General features: G+C 44.3%; 1 protein-coding gene and 1 pseudogene across 1 annotated transcript in view; both read right to left on the bottom strand.

The window, feature by feature from the left end:
• Positions 1–1,317: 1,317 nt before the first annotated feature.
• LOC117464388 (protein kinase C and casein kinase substrate in neurons protein 1-like) lies at positions 1,318–9,334 on the bottom strand (annotated as a pseudogene).
• A 1,616-nt stretch (positions 9,335–10,950) lies between these two features.
• The window catches only part of LOC117464365 (SH3 and multiple ankyrin repeat domains protein 1-like), a 38,273-nt gene continuing 31,620 nt past the window's right edge, over positions 10,951–17,603 (bottom strand). The window contains exons 26-27 of the mRNA XM_034106748.2: positions 14,195–17,225; positions 10,951–13,938 (exon numbers count right to left, since the gene is read on the bottom strand). Coding sequence (XP_033962639.1) covers positions 13,050–13,938; positions 14,195–17,225 — 3,920 coding nt within the window. The 3' untranslated portion in view covers positions 10,951–13,049. The remainder of the gene's footprint in view (positions 13,939–14,194; positions 17,226–17,603) is intronic.

The raw sequence follows: 17,603 nt of genomic DNA on the forward strand, positions 1-17,603 counted from the left end.
ACACTCTGGTCATCTCCACAGCTGAGTCTGAACGTGGGTTTAGTCATACAGTCTATGGTTTAGTCAGATGAACATTTTAACCACAACTAGAAGCTCCCTTGAGGTAAAAAGCATCTCAGCCTTGCTTTTCATCAAGTGTGTTGGCCCCCACTGAACAAGTTCAGAACTTCAGACCAGATGTATATGTCAAGACTTGGCTTCAAAGCCATTGCTTAGCTAACAATCCGAAAGCAAGAGCCAGAAAAATTGAGACCAAAAAGCATGATTATGAAAATCTTTGGAAACTTCTATGAGATGGGGGAGAGTGGAGTAGGCAGCCATTGACAAAATTGGTCCTATTTTGCATTATCTGTATAATCTTTTAATATATTTTCATATTTTGTAAACAATTTCAATTTGCACTTAATGCCCTGTTAAAAAAAGTAACATTGGGAATGTTTACATAAAAGATTTGTATTTGAACTGCAATAAAATGATGACGGATCAATATTTTCCTAATTTTCTTCCTCAATTTTTTTCATGAAGTGTTTAATTTACATAATGATTTAATTAATCACGATACAAAATTAACCCTTTAGATACCAGTTTTGATTGTATACCAGTAACTGCTTTTTTGAAAAAATACACTATAATTAAATATTCTAAGAACAAATTTGACTTTATTATTAGTATCATCAGCTGATCCATCTGAATAATAAAGGAGGGACTGTTAACCTACAAGATTTGTACCATAGACTTCCATTATAACCACATTTGTATCCCCTCCCCCCCTTTAAATTAAAGTGAAACAAAAATGTTGTCCTCTTCATTTGACCCTAAATGTTAGTGGTGCCATGGCAGCCCGGGGACCGACTCCAATTCTGAGGTGCCTTGGTCAAGAGCAATGAAAGGAGTATCTGAACATCCATAACATGCATGTTGTTTTAGGAGTATAATAATTATCTTTATGCTGGTTGGTCTCCCACCCTCTGCGGGTTATCAGCACAAATGATATGATAAAATCCACCATCCCCCCTGATCTTTTTTTACAACTTGAGTACTGGTTGTAGGTATGCCCAGGTTTGAACAGGTATGCCCAGGTTTGAACCGTGGTTACATTTTTTAGGAAGTAATATTTTCACTGCCCTTGATCAAATATTAATTATTATCATTGCCATAGGAGACATCCTGAATTATAGGTGTGTGTTTTCATTTTTACTATGTGTCATTTCTCCTTGCTTAGAGGACAGCATAACTAAAAATTGCTCAACTTACCCCACTCTCCCCTATATGTATTGTAAAACAAGTGACTGCAAAATAAATTACAAACGCAACATATTATATAATTGAAATATTTGTAATTTATTTGAAAAGGATGGTACATATTCACACATTTCATGGCTTCTTATCTCTTGGTTTTTGCCTCAAAATATAAGAAATGAACAATATTGAGTCTACAGCAGTGATCGCCTCTGTGAGGCTGCAATAAGGCACAGCGGTGCTTTGAGCGACATGCTAACATCAGCATGCTAACAGGCACACACTGCCAATGCTAGCAAGGAGGTGATTAGCAGATACAATATTTACCATCTTCACCATCTTAGATAAGCATATTAGCATGCTAACATGTAACTAACTTTGACCTGTTTGTAGAGATTCGTTTAAAAGTCAAGAGATCACAAGTGGTTCATCCTCATTGCACTTTGAATGACTGTTACAAATATATTATTAATTCATTTGATAGTTGCTGAGATTATCCAGTCCATATGAACATTCTGGACCAACCAATAGACATAACATTGCCATCCATAGACACACACATAGCTAGCATCAAAACAACAACAAATTGCCGAACAAAATTGAATTAGAGGCTAACCATTACACTTTTATTTTGAAAATCCATTCCCTCAGTCAACGTCTATGTGCCTCTATAATACTTTTGATAAGTAAACATTAACCTTGTGTGCTCCCATCGTTGTCAACCTGGGCAAACCTCATGTATCATTATGAGCTCTCCTCAAATAAAGTGAGCAAATAAATATTCTCTCTGTTGTTTCTTTTTAACATGCACACATGCATGCCAACACACGTGCACACTCACACATATACATATACAGCTCCTGCACAAGCAGTACATTGTGTCTTTAATAAGTTAATTCATATTGCAGAAGTACTCAAGGTTAACTCAATCATTTTACATTTTAAAAATACCTGGGAACAGATTACTGTATATCTGACTTGAACTCAGAATCAGTGTGACAAAGATATAACATAATAACAACTGTTATTTTATAGAAGACTTAAAATCTAACTGTTTGTGAGAGTTTAGGACATAGTTTATTATAAAGTGAGACGTCACTCTGCGACTTCCACGTAGTTTGCCGGGTAGAAGCCCTCCTTCCCTCCGCTCAGAACGCCTCGACACCAGCCCTGGTCATCCTCCTCCTCGACCTTCAGGAACACCTCGCCTGGGAGCACAGAAAATGAAAGTCCTTTAATCAATCTGATAAAATAATACATGATTATAATAAATAGTTATGCATGTCATGAAGCACATTACTTTTATTTCCAACTATATCTAAATCTATAGCTTCATTTCAACCAGGTTAAAATCATGTGTTGTATCGCAGTGGTCTGCCTGAAGCTGTCATAAATGGACTTTTCAACTCGTTTTTAGCACCATTTTAACAAAGCACTGACTTTTTTGTATGTAACTCTGTATTAAAACCTATTACTGTTCAACTAAAGCAACAAAAGCCTTGGTTAAACCATTGCGAACATGCCATAAGATGTTTTACTATTAAGTAAACATTGTCAAATTTCTTCTAAAGCACATGCGTTAGACTTAATTGACTGTTGCTGTTCTATGCTGTTCTACACAGTTGGTTGTCTGGCTGCAAAATGCCTTGCAAATGTATAGTCTACATTTATGTTAAGATTTTGACGTTTTATTTAACATAAGTATTCCAAGTATCTCCCTTCAAGCACATTTTGAGTCCATCTTTTTTCGTCTGTGCAGGACTTTTAATGATATTTAATCCACAAAGCAGATGTTAAAAGTTGTTCAAATGTACTCTCAGTACTGAATAAAATATCTTCTTAAAATCCCAAACTATCAAACAAGAGTGCAGACATTGGAAAAGAGGTGGCTTTAAAAGAAACATATTTGAACTGAAATACCCATACATCCTGTTATGTAACATCAGTTAAGTGTCTGGCATCATTTTAGAGGAACTTGGATGCATTTCTCTGCATTTCTCAGATTTATACTGATACAATGGTTGTACTTGTGTAAAACAACCTTGCCTATTGTAGCTTTAAAAACACGGACTAACACTGCTGTTGTATACATTTATGTCCCAACATCACACTCTATGTGTCACCTGCTTTAAAGGACAGCTCATCGCCCTCCTCTCCCACGTAGTCGTACATAGCTCGCACCTTCACTCCCCCGATCATCACACTAACAAGAGAAGATATGGGCATTTGAACAGTTAGAAAATCATAATTATAACTTGATTTTTTTTAATATATATTGTTCTTCAAGAAAGAGTTATGAATAAAAAGTTGAATGACTTACGGTCGGCCGTCTTTTCTTTGCTGCTCCCTTTTCTTTCTATTTAGCTTTTTTATTGGTGGCAACCATTCCTGATGGAAGAAGTACAAGTGGCAGATATTAGGAGCAACAAGTCTACAGTAATAGTATCGCAACATAATGCAAATATCCACACATAAAAGGGTCTTGTTAATATGGGGTTTAGACATATTGCAAGAAAAACACTGCTATAACAAATAACAAGTAGTTTTGCAAACCAGTCTGTATTTTCCCTCCAACATTTACTGCTCATAAATACATATGACCTCCCATTTTGTCAATCACATTTATTAAACTGACTCTGAAACTTTTTGTCCATTTTAAACGTTTTTTCTGAGCAGGTTCGATTATCCTTGTTTTCTCTTGACCCCTCAGATCCACCGTACATCAGGTAGTCATCTACAATTCAGAAACTAATTTACTTGGTCTCCAAATTCAACAAATTAAAGGATAAAGAAATGCAGGATTTAATGATTTGGCAGGTGATTGCAGAACAGCTTGGAAACAGTGATACTGATCAGAAAAACAAAGGATGCACAAAGCATTACAAAGTATTGATTGTGCTTTAAGCAGATGAATAAGACGTATTTAGGACTTGCATTATCTATTGCCCTCAAATCATAAGTCTTGAAATGTGATTCAACAAATCCAATGATAACCTGAATCGGACTCAGTGTGCAATTCTTACCGTTTGACAGATAAAAAAAAATGCAGGCATTGTTTATGTATAGAAGTTAAACGTTGTAGCTTACATCTATCTTTGGCCAGTCGGTGGGCATGCCGGGTCCATTGTTGTTCTTCCACCATTTGAGATCATCCAGCTCATTGATGGACATCAGAGTGTTGTGGAGCTCGCTGTACACCGCCTTCACACTGAAACACACACACACAAAATGTGAGAGGTTGAACTCTCTCTCCCCCCTGCCCCCACTGGACCTAACACCCCACACACACTCAGACACACAAATCCAGCCCCAGACACTTTTTACGCTGCTATGGACAGTCTTGCACTAATGTACATTTATCAAAGATATTGAAGTGACTGTTGTATATATTGATTGTTGTGCTTTTATGATGTCTTAAAGGTGGGGTAGGTAAGTTTGAGAAACCGGCTCGAGATCGCTAGAATTTGAAAATACACAACCGGAGAACATCTGCCACTTCCTTACAGAGCCCCTCCTCCAACACACACGAACGCGCACATGACCAATGAGGGCACGAGATAAGTTTGTGCCCCGATGGAAGGCTGACAGGCAGGTAGCCGGCTAAACGGATTGGTTGTACTTTTTACAGTACTACGGCTTCTACAGATTACATTTTTTTATGGATTTTTTGTCAAAGCACTTAAGATATTCATTGCTATCGGGATATTAAGAGCATTCCATGGAATATAACAAAAAGTGTATCTCGAGCCGGTTTCTGAAACTTACCTACCCCACCTTTAATGTGTGCATAATGTATACATGTGTCTGTTGATTGTGTATATATATATATATAGGTAATATACATATTTGTATATATATATTTGTATTTTTTGTATTCTGGATTGTGGGAAACGGTATTCTCTCCGTCTGTACACACAAACTGAAAGATTGACAATAAAGTTGGACTTTGACTTGACTAAATCAACATACATTTTCAAAAAACTCTTGCCAAGACTTCCGATGGCTGCTCACCTCTCATTGTTGGTGATGTCCAGATGTCTGTGGATTGAGAGGAAGGCCTGCTTCAGAAAGCTGATCCTCTTCCTCTCCTCCTCCTGCGACTGCTCGAATATGGCCTCCATCTCCTCCATGTAGCGAGGTGTGTAGGACGTCACATCCTCCAGCAGTTTCTCGTAGCGTTCTCGAACCTGCAGAACATTTGTATGATTAAAAAGTTGGTACGCTCTAAAAGGAAGGACATATATTTCTTTAATGAGGGCGATCTAGCTTGCATTAATCATCTGGAGCTATTTACCGTTCCCATGCTGGTCTCCATAAACACTGAGCAGAGTAACAATAACACATCTCCATACAAGGGAACAGCTTGGAAGAGAAGCTTAAGGCTGGGGCTTGTGTTTAGAGTCGATATCACCACAGCAGCAGGCCAACAAGACTTCCTAGGAATGCATCCTAACTTTTAGCATGCTGTGGGAATTTTGATTTAAAAAGCTCTGAATGAAGCATTTGTCAAACTTGCTTCTGGAGTTCGGTGGTGCAGAGTGTGGTGAACGTCTTTCTCACCTTTTCTTTGTCCTCTGTGACCTTTCTCTGGACTCAAGGAATTTTGCTTTTTCTCCGGGCTGGTCTGAGGGTTTTCGTTAGCTTGTTTCTCTTTGTCCAGGGCGTTCTGCTCCCTCTGACATGACTTGTGATATGCAACTCGGGCCTTCTCCAGCTGTCGAAAAACATTCACACACATGCATATTATAACCTTGAATGGAGAAGTTTTAAATTTGGGTACATTTGCATATTCGTTTTTTTTTTTATCCGAGTACATTTTGGCCTGGAGGTATTTAGCTTAGCTTAGCTTAGCTTAGCTTAGCATAAAGACAGGGGGAAACCTCTAGCTTGGCTCTGAGCATACAAGTAACAAGTAATATCATATTGGTTGGATTTGTGCAAAAAAACATATGGAGTCGGGCCTAGAAAGAACATCTCTCTATAACACTTCAACATTTAGTTGATACACTGGATACATTTTTGCACAGCGTTGTATTTTGTATTCAAAGAGTCAACATTATCTTCTCAAAGTGAAACCTTTTGGTCAATTTACTTTGTTTTAATTGAATGCTAGAAAGTATTTTATTGTGGCTAGTTTTAGCTCCTCGATAGCTTTTTAATTGTACATACATTTTCATTCCAGTTAGTGTTTTAACGTGTTATAGCAAAATGTATGCTTAACTTAAAGAAATGTTGATTGTGTGGGGAATAATTTAATTCATGTGTGCGACTATCCGACAAGAGTTGAATAAACTACACGTTTTTTTAAATGTTGCACTATTCTTTTAAACCATATACTGAAAAACCATTTTCCCGTGCATGAAAAAATATATCACTACTTAAAGGTCTACTTATAACTTTTTAATTCTGAGCTTTAGCTGATGGAGTTGCCAAATAAAAGAGACCGTGAGATAAAGCTAAATGCTAATAGCAAGTAGACTAAAGAGTGGGTTGTGGATTGTGTGTAAAACTATCACTGGCAATTACAACCACAATTTCAAGCCTTTGTAAAAACACACACACGCGCACACACACCTTCATCATCTTTTTGGACCAGGGTTTCTGCGCACGTGAAAAGCTTGTCTTGTTGCCGTGGCTCTCACTGAACCCACAGAAGAGTTTTCTTTGGGAAGGTCCTCTTTCTGCCAGGTCTTCACCCGGTCCCCTTCCTCTGCTGTGAGCGACTGAGAGATGGAGGAGTGGAGCGCTGACAGGCGCTCGGTGGAGGTGAAGAAACACTGCCACGCCGTCATGAGGGAGCCATAAAGCGGCCCTGGGGAGGAAAGCAAAAAAAGACAGAGGAATGAAAAAACACAGAGCACAGAGGTGAGTCATGGAACCAAAAGAGAAATAATGACTTCCATTTGTTTCAAACGAGCACACATGCAGCCATTTACTATGAATCAAGAGGTCATGTTAACTTGACGACAGCTACACGAGAAAGGCCTGTTCTCTGTTTAAAGGATCCCCAACATGCTGCTTCTCATACTCACGAGAATCCACTATAGTTTTCCACTTGTTGCTCCACTGGTTCAGCTGCTGGGCGTACTGCTTTTCTACTTTAGCTCTCTCATTGAAGCAGGCCACGATGTCGTTGCAGGCCTGGAAGGACTTCTCAGTTCGATGCACTGTACGCACATAGTTCCCTGGCTGTGAGGAGGGAAAGATGTTAAGAAAAACCAGCAGAACGCAAGTTGTGCCACACTGTTTTGGATGAACTCGCTTTTCCTTTTGGTGGTAGTTGTCTTGGATGTAATCATCAATATATCCTCACCATCCAGAAGCTCTGTCTCTTGGCATCTTGGGTCGGCTCTTTGGGAAGGCTCGCCATTATTGTCTGTCTCTGAAAGCAAAGGTTGGCTGGTTATGTTGAACAAGAGAGTCGCTCGACTGGTTAAAATGCAAAACGAGGGAATGAATGAGCGCTTTTATTGGCAGAGGAGTCACAGTAAAAACCATGCAACAGGTTGAGCGTCGACACACGGTGTAATGGGCAGAGACAGCATGGTTCCTCATAAACAAAGCCGTTCCCTCTGAATGACGACGAGTAATTGACGGCTGCAACCGTGTGTATTTCTGAGCTTATTGCCATAACAACTTGGCATAGGTGTTATTTACTCTGTACAGGGCGTAGATACATCCAAGGAGCCCCCTGTGTGAGTAAGGGGAGTGTCATGCAGTGGCAGACTGGAATTCACAGGGTGCGCTCTGCCAGTAGGAATAGAGCAGCTGCTCCAGCATTCTTCCTGCTGCCTTCCCAAAATAAACAGCAGGGAAAGGTCATCTTTCCCATTGCTCTGACTAATACAAGGCCTATTGGAAACCAACTGTCTCCCACTCTCGGAGCGCTCCCCCTGCCATTCGATTCATGACACATGATCATGTGTGCCGAACGGGAATGCAGGAGAATAACTGTCCAGATAGCAGGCATTTTTGCACAGTATGTAAAGCAAATGACATTAAAAGGAGATTGAACAAAAGAAAGAGATTCATGCACAAACACGCAAAGGACGGAGTTGCATTCCGGCCTATTTCTGTCTTGGTAACGCTTCGACACATTGCTGGCTGAGCAATATGAAAGTGACTAACCACACCTCGTCACAAGACTGAGCATGACAGCGAGTCAGGCTCATCTACGACTCTTTCCCTCAGCTAATGCGTATATGTTCTTGCTATTTTAACAGTTGCAAGTGGAAATATAGCAGGGAGTCACTGAACACTTTTTTTCCCCAGAGAAGATGTTTGAAATTCACAGCACATCTTCATACTTGATCACACAGAATCATTCATATCAAAGTATTAAGGAAAAGCCTCGGTGCACATGTCACAAAGAATCAAGAAGTGGCAACAGAGCAGTCATGCCTCGGAGAACTTACATTTCTCTCTGGATCACCAGTGATTACTCAAGTGACCACTTGTTACTGTACTTCTGCTGAGGGTTGTCTCTCCATTCCTCTGTCCGTCTCCCCCTCTCTCCCAGGCTGCCTCTCCACCTCTAACACATGCTTCTCTCTCCCCTTTCACTGACCCAATTCTCCCCAGGCACTTAAAGTTACACACACACACACACACACACACACACACACCACACACACACACACACACACACACACACACACACACACACACACACACACACACACACACACACACACACACACACACACCAACACACACACACACACACACCACACCACACACACACACACACACACACCACACACACACACACACACAGTTGATCTGAAAGTGGGCGTGAGACACAGAGGCGAAGCAAGCAAGTAAGCAGAAAAAAGAAATTAAACAAATCAGAGCATTTGCATGATAGTCACTAATTGGCTTCAGGGCAAAGAAAGAGGGAGGAAGACACTTACCTTTCCTGCTCTCCTCCCCCGTATGTATGCTGGGAGATTCTAGCTTACAGTCATACACTTTTCTGTCCTCTTTCTCCTACTTTAACCCCATCCTTCTGGCTTCACTCCCTATCAGCTCTTTTGACTGTCTCCCTCTCACTTTCTTTCCACTCTGTTGCTACAAAAACAGCTGGAAAAATCCCCCTCCTTCCCCCCTCTCTCTCCATGCCCGTCCCTCCCTCTGGCTCTCTCGATATGGTGCTAATGAGACCTTCATTTTGACCGTTCGCTGTCACAGAAACGTGTCAGGGTGGCACAAAGTCATGTGAGCTTATTAGAGAGAGTGTGTGACAGCGGTGGGGGGGGGGGGATGTCCTGTGAACTGTGACCCTTTGTGACCTTCCTCTCTGTAGTCAGGCTTATAGAAAGAAGACATGTCAAAGTGTTTAGAGCATGTTCACACACACTGTTTACTTTGTGTTGGGTTTTACTTTTCCCGGATATCAGTCAGAAGTTAAAACAGAACACCAGAGTTATGCCGTCAGTCTGGTTTCTGTTTCCCAGCTTTTTCTTTTTTCTAAAGGCTGTGTACAATCAGACTTTTTAAACAGCCACTAACTCATAACAGCTTACACAAAACCAGAGAATTCCAAGACCATTTACCGCCGACCATACGGTTGTTTTCTCCTGTTTCTCACTGGTCGCAGAGGTTTAATATTGTGTTCGTCTAGGCTCCATGGAATAGGCTGCCTTTACATGTAAGAAAAAACAAGTGACAAACTTGTAGTGTAACTTTATCATTGTACTTTTTTGGGAATATTTTTGCATTTAGCATTTATTTATCCGGTTTGTTCTTATTATGATGTTGCAGAATCTGTTCTATTACATCAAACACACAATGGACATCATTACTGTTTGTAGTTACATTGTGTATTATTTAAAGAGGTCCTATTATGCTTTTGTGGGGTTTTCCTTTCCTGTACTGTCTCATGGTTTTGTGTAAATGCTCTAAAACGCCTCCGTTTGACTCCTTTTTTTACTTCCTTATCATAGTGACGTCACTATATAACGAACGTGCATCTATTGGCTAAAGCTCCAACACATATAGGTTAAAGGCTAAGGGGCGGGACAACTCTAAGCGTTTGACCAATCACAACAGAGCCGGCCAACTAACCAATCAGAGCAGACTGAGCTCTGGTTTCAGACAGAGGGTGAAAAGAGGTACTGCAGCACAGGTATGAGAACAATAAAGGGCTTTCTGAACATTAAAGTGTGGTAATATATCACTAGAGGCTCAACATACTGATATGAAACCTGAAAATGATATATGTCCTCTACAACGGAAAAAATCACACTATTGTAATCTTTCCATCAGTTGGCACAAACTTTAAATAACAGCATTTTGCAATTTGCCTTCCATGAACCTCACTGTGGCCACGATGCTAGCGAACAATCCCACATTCATCTCCTTCCAAGTTGTTTTCCCTTTGTTTCTCATGCCTTACAGCCGTGTTTGCATGAATGCAGCCAGTGCTTGCTTTGAATTAAGCCATCTCATCTTCTCCCTTCCCGTGAGCGCCTCTCTTTTGTCCTATTAGCTCACTCCTGATGGGAATATAATCCTGGACCCGAAAACAATGTTGTGTTCAAGCACCGCAGGGCTGAGACGAGCCGCTGCCAAATGACTCAATTCAAACACGGCACTTCAAATTGGATCATTATGTGGAAATGCGAGGAGAAACGAGAATGACAACAGTTTATTTTAGCATTTATTTCAACACCTTAGTTGTACCTCTATCATATTGTTTATCAGTATATACTTTATTCAATTTAAAGCAAAACTTTATATATATTTTTATATTTATATATATATATATATACCTTTTTATCTCTGCATACCTATGCTCATACAGTATGTAGTCATTATGCATTTCACTAGACCTAAAATACTCTTTTAAATCATAGGATGTAATGCTTTCTACACTACTGCTCAGGCCTTTCACAAATGTCCTTCATGAGATCGCGTTTGAGTCACAATTTTCAAACTCACACAGAAAGAAAAGGCTAACGTGTGTCGGCTTCACTGGGGGCACCACGGGGCGAGCAGTATAGAAAGCATTCACAGAAATCCCAAAAAGAAAACATAAATAAAACTCCAAAGAATTTGTCCACACTATTTGGAAGACGGAGATTCTTAAAAATGTTTACATACTAAATATTATCTTTATTATACTATATTTTTATGTTATCATTGTCATCATCATTACATATAGATCTATAAATAATGTGTTTTTTTTGCCTTACAGTTTAATTCACTGCAGGGAAAATGGCTAAACATGGCATGTTTAAAAAAAAACAGGGCGTTCCCCTCTATGCAACAGATACAGTTATCACTCAGTGTTTCTAATTGAGTTAATGATAAGTGGAACAGGGATTGTCAACTAGTGAGAAAAAAAACAGTTTTCCGACCGTTATAAATATGTCTTGGAAAAAGGCATTTATAAAGAGAGAGGTGTAGGTTAAGGGAAAGCATTTGGCCACCAAGCTGACAAACACTCGCACAAAATCAGACACAGTCTCACGGATGGTGAGGGTTGGGGGGGGGGGGGGGGCAGACAGAGAAGCAGTAAAAAGCCCTTTCTGATCACTGCACGAGAGAGCGCGGTCAACATTATGGCATCAAAGAGGAGGAGTCCACCCTTTGACCTCTGCTATGGCCATCGACACCAGTAAAGGTTGAGAAAAGACGATTTGCAGTTTGCCCCTTTTCAATTGCCCTCACATGTTTCATCCTCTAAAAGGTTACTTCACAACAATGTCTTCTCAATACCATTATGCACAACTTCAAATCAACAGTTTTAAATACCCTGACCAGTTTGAAATGAATGATTGTGATCGGCACTTTGTACAAAACATATGTTTCTAGTAATATTTAATCCCGTTGAACATGTAAGATATATTAAGTGCTCGCAAAGTACATACATACAAAGCATATTGGGGCATCCTTTGGGGGAATATGGCAAATATATATAAAAAGAATACTATAATTGTCTACCATTTTCTTCTATCATCATTTACAAACATAAATCGAATTGTCTGACTTTGGCTCCTGAACTCACGGCCATTTGATTCTCTGATCAGGAAGTGACTGCTTTTCCCAGGGTTTCTGGCTCAGCCACAAGAAGGAACATTGACTCGGGGGTTTACCCTTTAAGCAGCAACTTTTCAACTTTCCTTTGAACACCGACAGAAATTTTGCCGAGCAGCAGATGGTGTGAGAATCCATCTGTCAGAGTGTTTGTCTTTCACAGCACATAATGGTGTGTTAATTAAATGCCTTTCCTTTAAAAATATATTTTCACTTGAAGAGTTTTCATACGATTTTCCTCACATACCCGTTCTTGACCAAAAGTAATTCCACAGATTTCAACAGTATTCTCTACATGTGTTGCAGCTTTGCAAGAAACCCCCCCCCCCCCCCACCCAGCCCTTAGACATAGTCCAACAACACCTGTTGATGTCCGCTGGTCTTCTCTCGCACATCCTCTGTTATTGTCCACCTTTGTCAACTTGTGTCTCCCTTTTATTTCATCTTTGATTCACCCCTTCACACTCTCAGTATGTGTCTCTGGGGACATGCAAAGGAGAGGAGGGCCGTCTGGGGAGAGAAGGAGGGCTAATCAAAGAATAAGAACAGGTGGAATTGAAATAAAGATTGGGCAAACTAAATAGGGTTGATAAAACAGGTAAGTAAAGAGAGAGGGGGGAGGGGATAAGATAACTTCTAAGTATCTAAAGTAGAAAGGGGATGGCACAGCTAACGCTAAGCTATGAGACACTTTGACTTCCCTTCACCATGGGGCGCTTCCTTCTTTGATCCCGTTGACTCTACGTATTCCAGAGTCTGTTAGTCCTCCCTCACCTGTCAGTGAGTTTCTTCAGCGCCCTTTCGATGTTCATTCGGTGTCCCACGCGCGTCACACCCAGGTCCAAGAAGTCGTCCTTGGTGAGCGAAGGCAGATGCGATCCATCTATCTCATTGTCTATAAAACGCTCCTGGTGTTCGGTCAGGTTCAGGTAAGCCAGCCAGTCGGCCACGTCGTACTTGGTCCAGTAGGGCAGGGGCTTGACCGCGAAGGGTTTGGCTGGGGGAGGAGGGGTGAGATTGGGATAGCTGAGGCAGGATGGGCTGGGGGGCAAGTGCAAGGGGGAGGAGGCTCCGGAGAGAAAATGGGTGGGGGAGAGAGAGCGGGAGGTGAGGAGGGGGTTTGAGTGCGGCACACCGGATGGGGAGTAAAGTGGAGAAGAAGAAATGGCGTAGGGATCTCCTAGAGGCGAAGGAGGGGTGAGGGGTCCGGGGAAATCAAAGGGGTTACTGTAGATAGGTGTAGTTGGGAGGATGGGGAGGGAGGAGGGGCGGGGAGGGGCGGGCATCGGCTGCTCACTGTTATAGATGAGAGGGCTGGGGGCCCGTCGCCGTGACACTGAAGACCGCATCTCCTTCGTGGGGCTGCACTGGAAATCAAAAGTCTGCCGGCGCATCTTGGAGCGATGCTTCGGTGACGTCGGGTACGGGCAGAAGGTCGGGGAATGGGGGGAGTGAGAGTGAACCGGCGAGGTGGGGATCTGCGGAGAGGGGGAGCGGGTCCAGTTGCGCTGAACTTGAGGGGAAGGGGAGACGGACGGCGTGGTGGACAGATTCGGGGTCAGGATCTGACGCTGATGCTGCGGAGAGGAGGTGGGTAACGGAGAGATGGAGCGGCCAGAGGGTGGGCTGTGAAACGCATCGGTGTAATCCGCCGAATACCTGAGAGACGAAAACAGACACGTTAAATAAGCATTACATCATTTTTCTTTTTTAATGTAATGGTTTTTGCAACATTTTTAAATACACAAACATATCAGATAACAAATGATAAACAGTGAAGGAAGTGGAAAAAACCACCAAAAAAAACCATTTAATCAAAATTGTATATACAACACAAGACCATGATATAAAAAAATTGCTTAATTCAAATGATTTTGACCACAGTATCTTTTAATAATGAAAATAGAAAACACACCTGTTCATGGAGGGAGACTTGGGGGAGTGGCTCCAGTCGTCCATGCTCTTCATGCCGCCCATCTGCTGCAGCTTGGAGCTCAGCTCGTTCATGATGTTCGCCTTCACCCCCGAAAGAGGCGAGTGAAGTCTGCGTCCCTCCGAAGAGATACCCCCTCTATGCACCATGTCTCCACTCTGCTCCCCCACCTCCACCCAGCCCAGAGACCGAGCGTCCACCGGCCTCTCCAAGCAGGCGGCAAGCGCGGAGTTGAAGCCGTCCTCCATCTTGGATCGACCCACCATGTGCTGCCTTTCGTCGGAGAGCGCTTCCTCTAATCGGATTTCTTCGGGGTGGCTCTGTCTCTGCAGCTGCAGGGGGGCCGGGTTGGTGCTGTTCTGCCTGCGTAGCGCTACAGCCGGGCCTCTGCCTCCTCCGTCCTTGTAGTGACTCATCTTTGGAAACACAGGGTTTGCCATTTTGGCGCTGTGTACCTCAAATGTTTGCCCGCCTGAGTAGGTTGTGCAAGGATCCTGATGCTCCCCCCCTCCTCCTCTTTCCCCCTCCCCTCCTCTCAGCCCGCTCAATCCCAGCATCTCCAAGTGATGGTCGCTGCTGCTGTGACTGTCCAGCTCCTCGATCCCAGAATCCACCACGCCGTCCTGCCAGTCTCCAGCTGGGTGATGATGGGTGTGGTCGGAGGTTTTTCCCACTGTGGGCATACCGGAGGATGCTGGCGAGGTGGTGGTGGCTGCGGCGGCGGTGGGTGTCATGGTGGTGGTAGCGTAGGTCATGGTGGATGTGAGGACGGACGAGCCTCTGTCCTGGCCTCCCACAGAGGGGTCGTAGTAGGGGTGAGAATGAGACATGGGCTGGGGTCTGTGCATCGACGCGGCAGAGAGAGCGGCAGCAGAAGAGGTGGTGGTTGTTGTTGACGGAGGGGAAAATATCTGTGTGGAGGGGTAAGAGGGAGAGGGGGCCAACTGTGTGAGGTTGGCCACCTCGCTGTCGTAGGAGGTGAGGCTGGAGGCAGCGGAGTCACTGGCCTGAGGAGTGTTTGATTGCTTGTTAGACGGGAGAGGGGGAGGAAGAGGTGGAGCAGCAGCAGAGTATTGACTCTGATGCTGCTGAGGATACTCCTGCCCTCTCTCCTTCTTACCATTAGCAAACTGTATGGGCGGAGGCAAAGGATCTGCAAAGACAAACTCGTCATCTACGTCTATTGAAGGAGCAGGCGGAGGGAGCACCATCAGTCCTAAACCTCCACTTGTTCCTGCTCTTGCTTCTCCCTCATGTGTCTGTGATGGGGCTGTGGGGACAGTGTACTGAGGAACGTAGCTGCTGTTAGCCTCCATCTGCAGGAATGAAGGTCTGCGGGGGGGCGGTTGAACCGGAGGTGGAGGAGGCTGCATGGGCGGAGCAGGTCTGCTGTCATACATCTCCTTTTCTCTTTCCCGGGGGCTCTGTTGGTAATACTGCGTTGAATACTGACTGGTCCTGTCCTCTGAGAAGCGAACTCTAAGACCCTCCCTGGATCCTCCCTCCTTTTCCCGCTCCATCCTCTCCCCGCCTCCCCCTCCCAAACGTAATATCCTCGGCGACTGCGGCCGGCTTATAGGTGCGGGCGAGGTGGTGGCGGTGGGGGAGGTGTAGGCCGATTGTGTAGGAGTCGCAAAAAGGGAAGGAGTCGGGGTCTGGACGGGGGTGGGGAACGCTCCCACTGTGGACATCTGCCGGCCGAATTGTCTGTCCTCTCTGCGCGTCCTGCGGTCGTCCTTCAGGGCCCTTTCTCTCGCAGCTAGGGCTAGACCGAGTGGGGACGAGGGGTCCAGAACTTTCCCTGTAAGCGGGTGGATGAAGGTAGTCGTGGCCTGGCTGCCGTACATTGAGGGCGCCGACTTGGGCTGGCCGTCCTGATTAGGGACAGGGGACGAATACTCCGGCAGGCCAAAAGCTGGGGGCATGCTGCTGGAATAGTGGACGTAGTTGTCTCCGGAAAACATGCCCTCATCTATAGACTTGGAGGGCCGTAAGCGAGGGGTGGGCACGTCCATTTGTGAGCCTTGTAAAGGCTGAATTCTCGTTCCCTCCCCCGCTCCTCCCCCTGCCACTCCCTGGACGTCGTCCTCAGACGAGAGGAAGAAAGAAGCGCTCTTTCTTCTCATGTCTCGGAAACGTTCTCTTTCCCTGCGAGCCCCGCCTCCTCCGATGGCCGTCCCGTATGTGGAGGTGTAATCCAAGTCCTCCAAGTTTTGATGAGAGGAGACCGACGGGGCGACGGTCGATGAAGGCGAGGGGGTGGACGTAGAGGGCTGAGGGGGTAAGGGGGTGAGCGGTGAGGGCAGACTGGTGCTGTCGGAGTTTGTCTCCGCTGAGGTGTTGTCCTCTGCCTCCGGGTGGGGCTCCGTCTCCACGCTGCTGCCCTGGCTGCTCCGCCCACTGCTGCTGGTGGAGGGCGCCTTGACGATGATGGTGGGGATGGGGATGGAGCTCTTCTCTTTGGCTGCGACTCCTTTCCCTCGGTGCTGCCTCAGCCCGTCTTCCACTTTCGACTGCTTCATCAGAGCCCCGCGACCCCGCCTTCCCCCCCCCTTGCCGGCCGCTCCGCCCTGCTCCCTGTTGGCCGTGTGCGGGTGGTGCTGCGGCGGTGGTTGTTGAGTCTTAGGTTTAGCACTTGTTGGTGGTGTGGCGCTGCTGTAGCCTCTCCGTAACCCTCCCATCTTGCCCCCTCCTCTCCTGGATGCCTCCGGTGCCTCAGCTTGTCTGCGGAGGGTGGGGACCATGCCCTGCTGGTTCACCCCACCAGAACCCCCCCTCTCCCAGCCTGCTTGAGTAGCATGTCCTGGCTGGGATTGGACCTGGTAATGGGCTTGAGATACAGGAGGGATGGGCATAGCAGGTCCTCTCCCAGGGTGAGGGCCTGCTGATAAGGGCGGCTCCGGGGCGGATGTGTTGGGGGGGGGAGGGATTTCCTCCGGTCCCGGCACCGACAGGCTGCGAGCCAGTTTTATAGCAGGGGGGTGGAGATACTGCCTCTCCTCCTCTGTTACACCTGGGAACAAGGACACATGTGTTTACCTATAGACCGAGGTGGAGGAAGTACTCAAACTTTTTAAGTTAGTAAAAGTACAACTACTTAAGTCTTAAAATACTCCATCACAAGTAAAGTTCTGAATTTGAAATGTAGTTAAGTAGAAGTGTTATCAGCAAATTGTACTTCAAGTATCAAACGTTTAAGTACTCAATATGAAGAATGGCTAAACATAATTGTATCATAATAGAATATTATATTAATAAGTGTGTATCGCTTACAAATGTTAGTAAGATAAATTGAATGCTGTTGTTTGTCAATTTGGAAACAATTTGAGTTGCTAAAAGTTATAAAAACTGGGTATTTTAGTAGAACAGCACTGTGCAATAAGTACAAATG

This window comes from Pseudochaenichthys georgianus, chromosome 19, assembly GCF_902827115.2.
Source record: "Pseudochaenichthys georgianus chromosome 19, fPseGeo1.2, whole genome shotgun sequence".
Classification (NCBI taxonomy): domain Eukaryota; kingdom Metazoa; phylum Chordata; class Actinopteri; order Perciformes; family Channichthyidae; genus Pseudochaenichthys; species Pseudochaenichthys georgianus.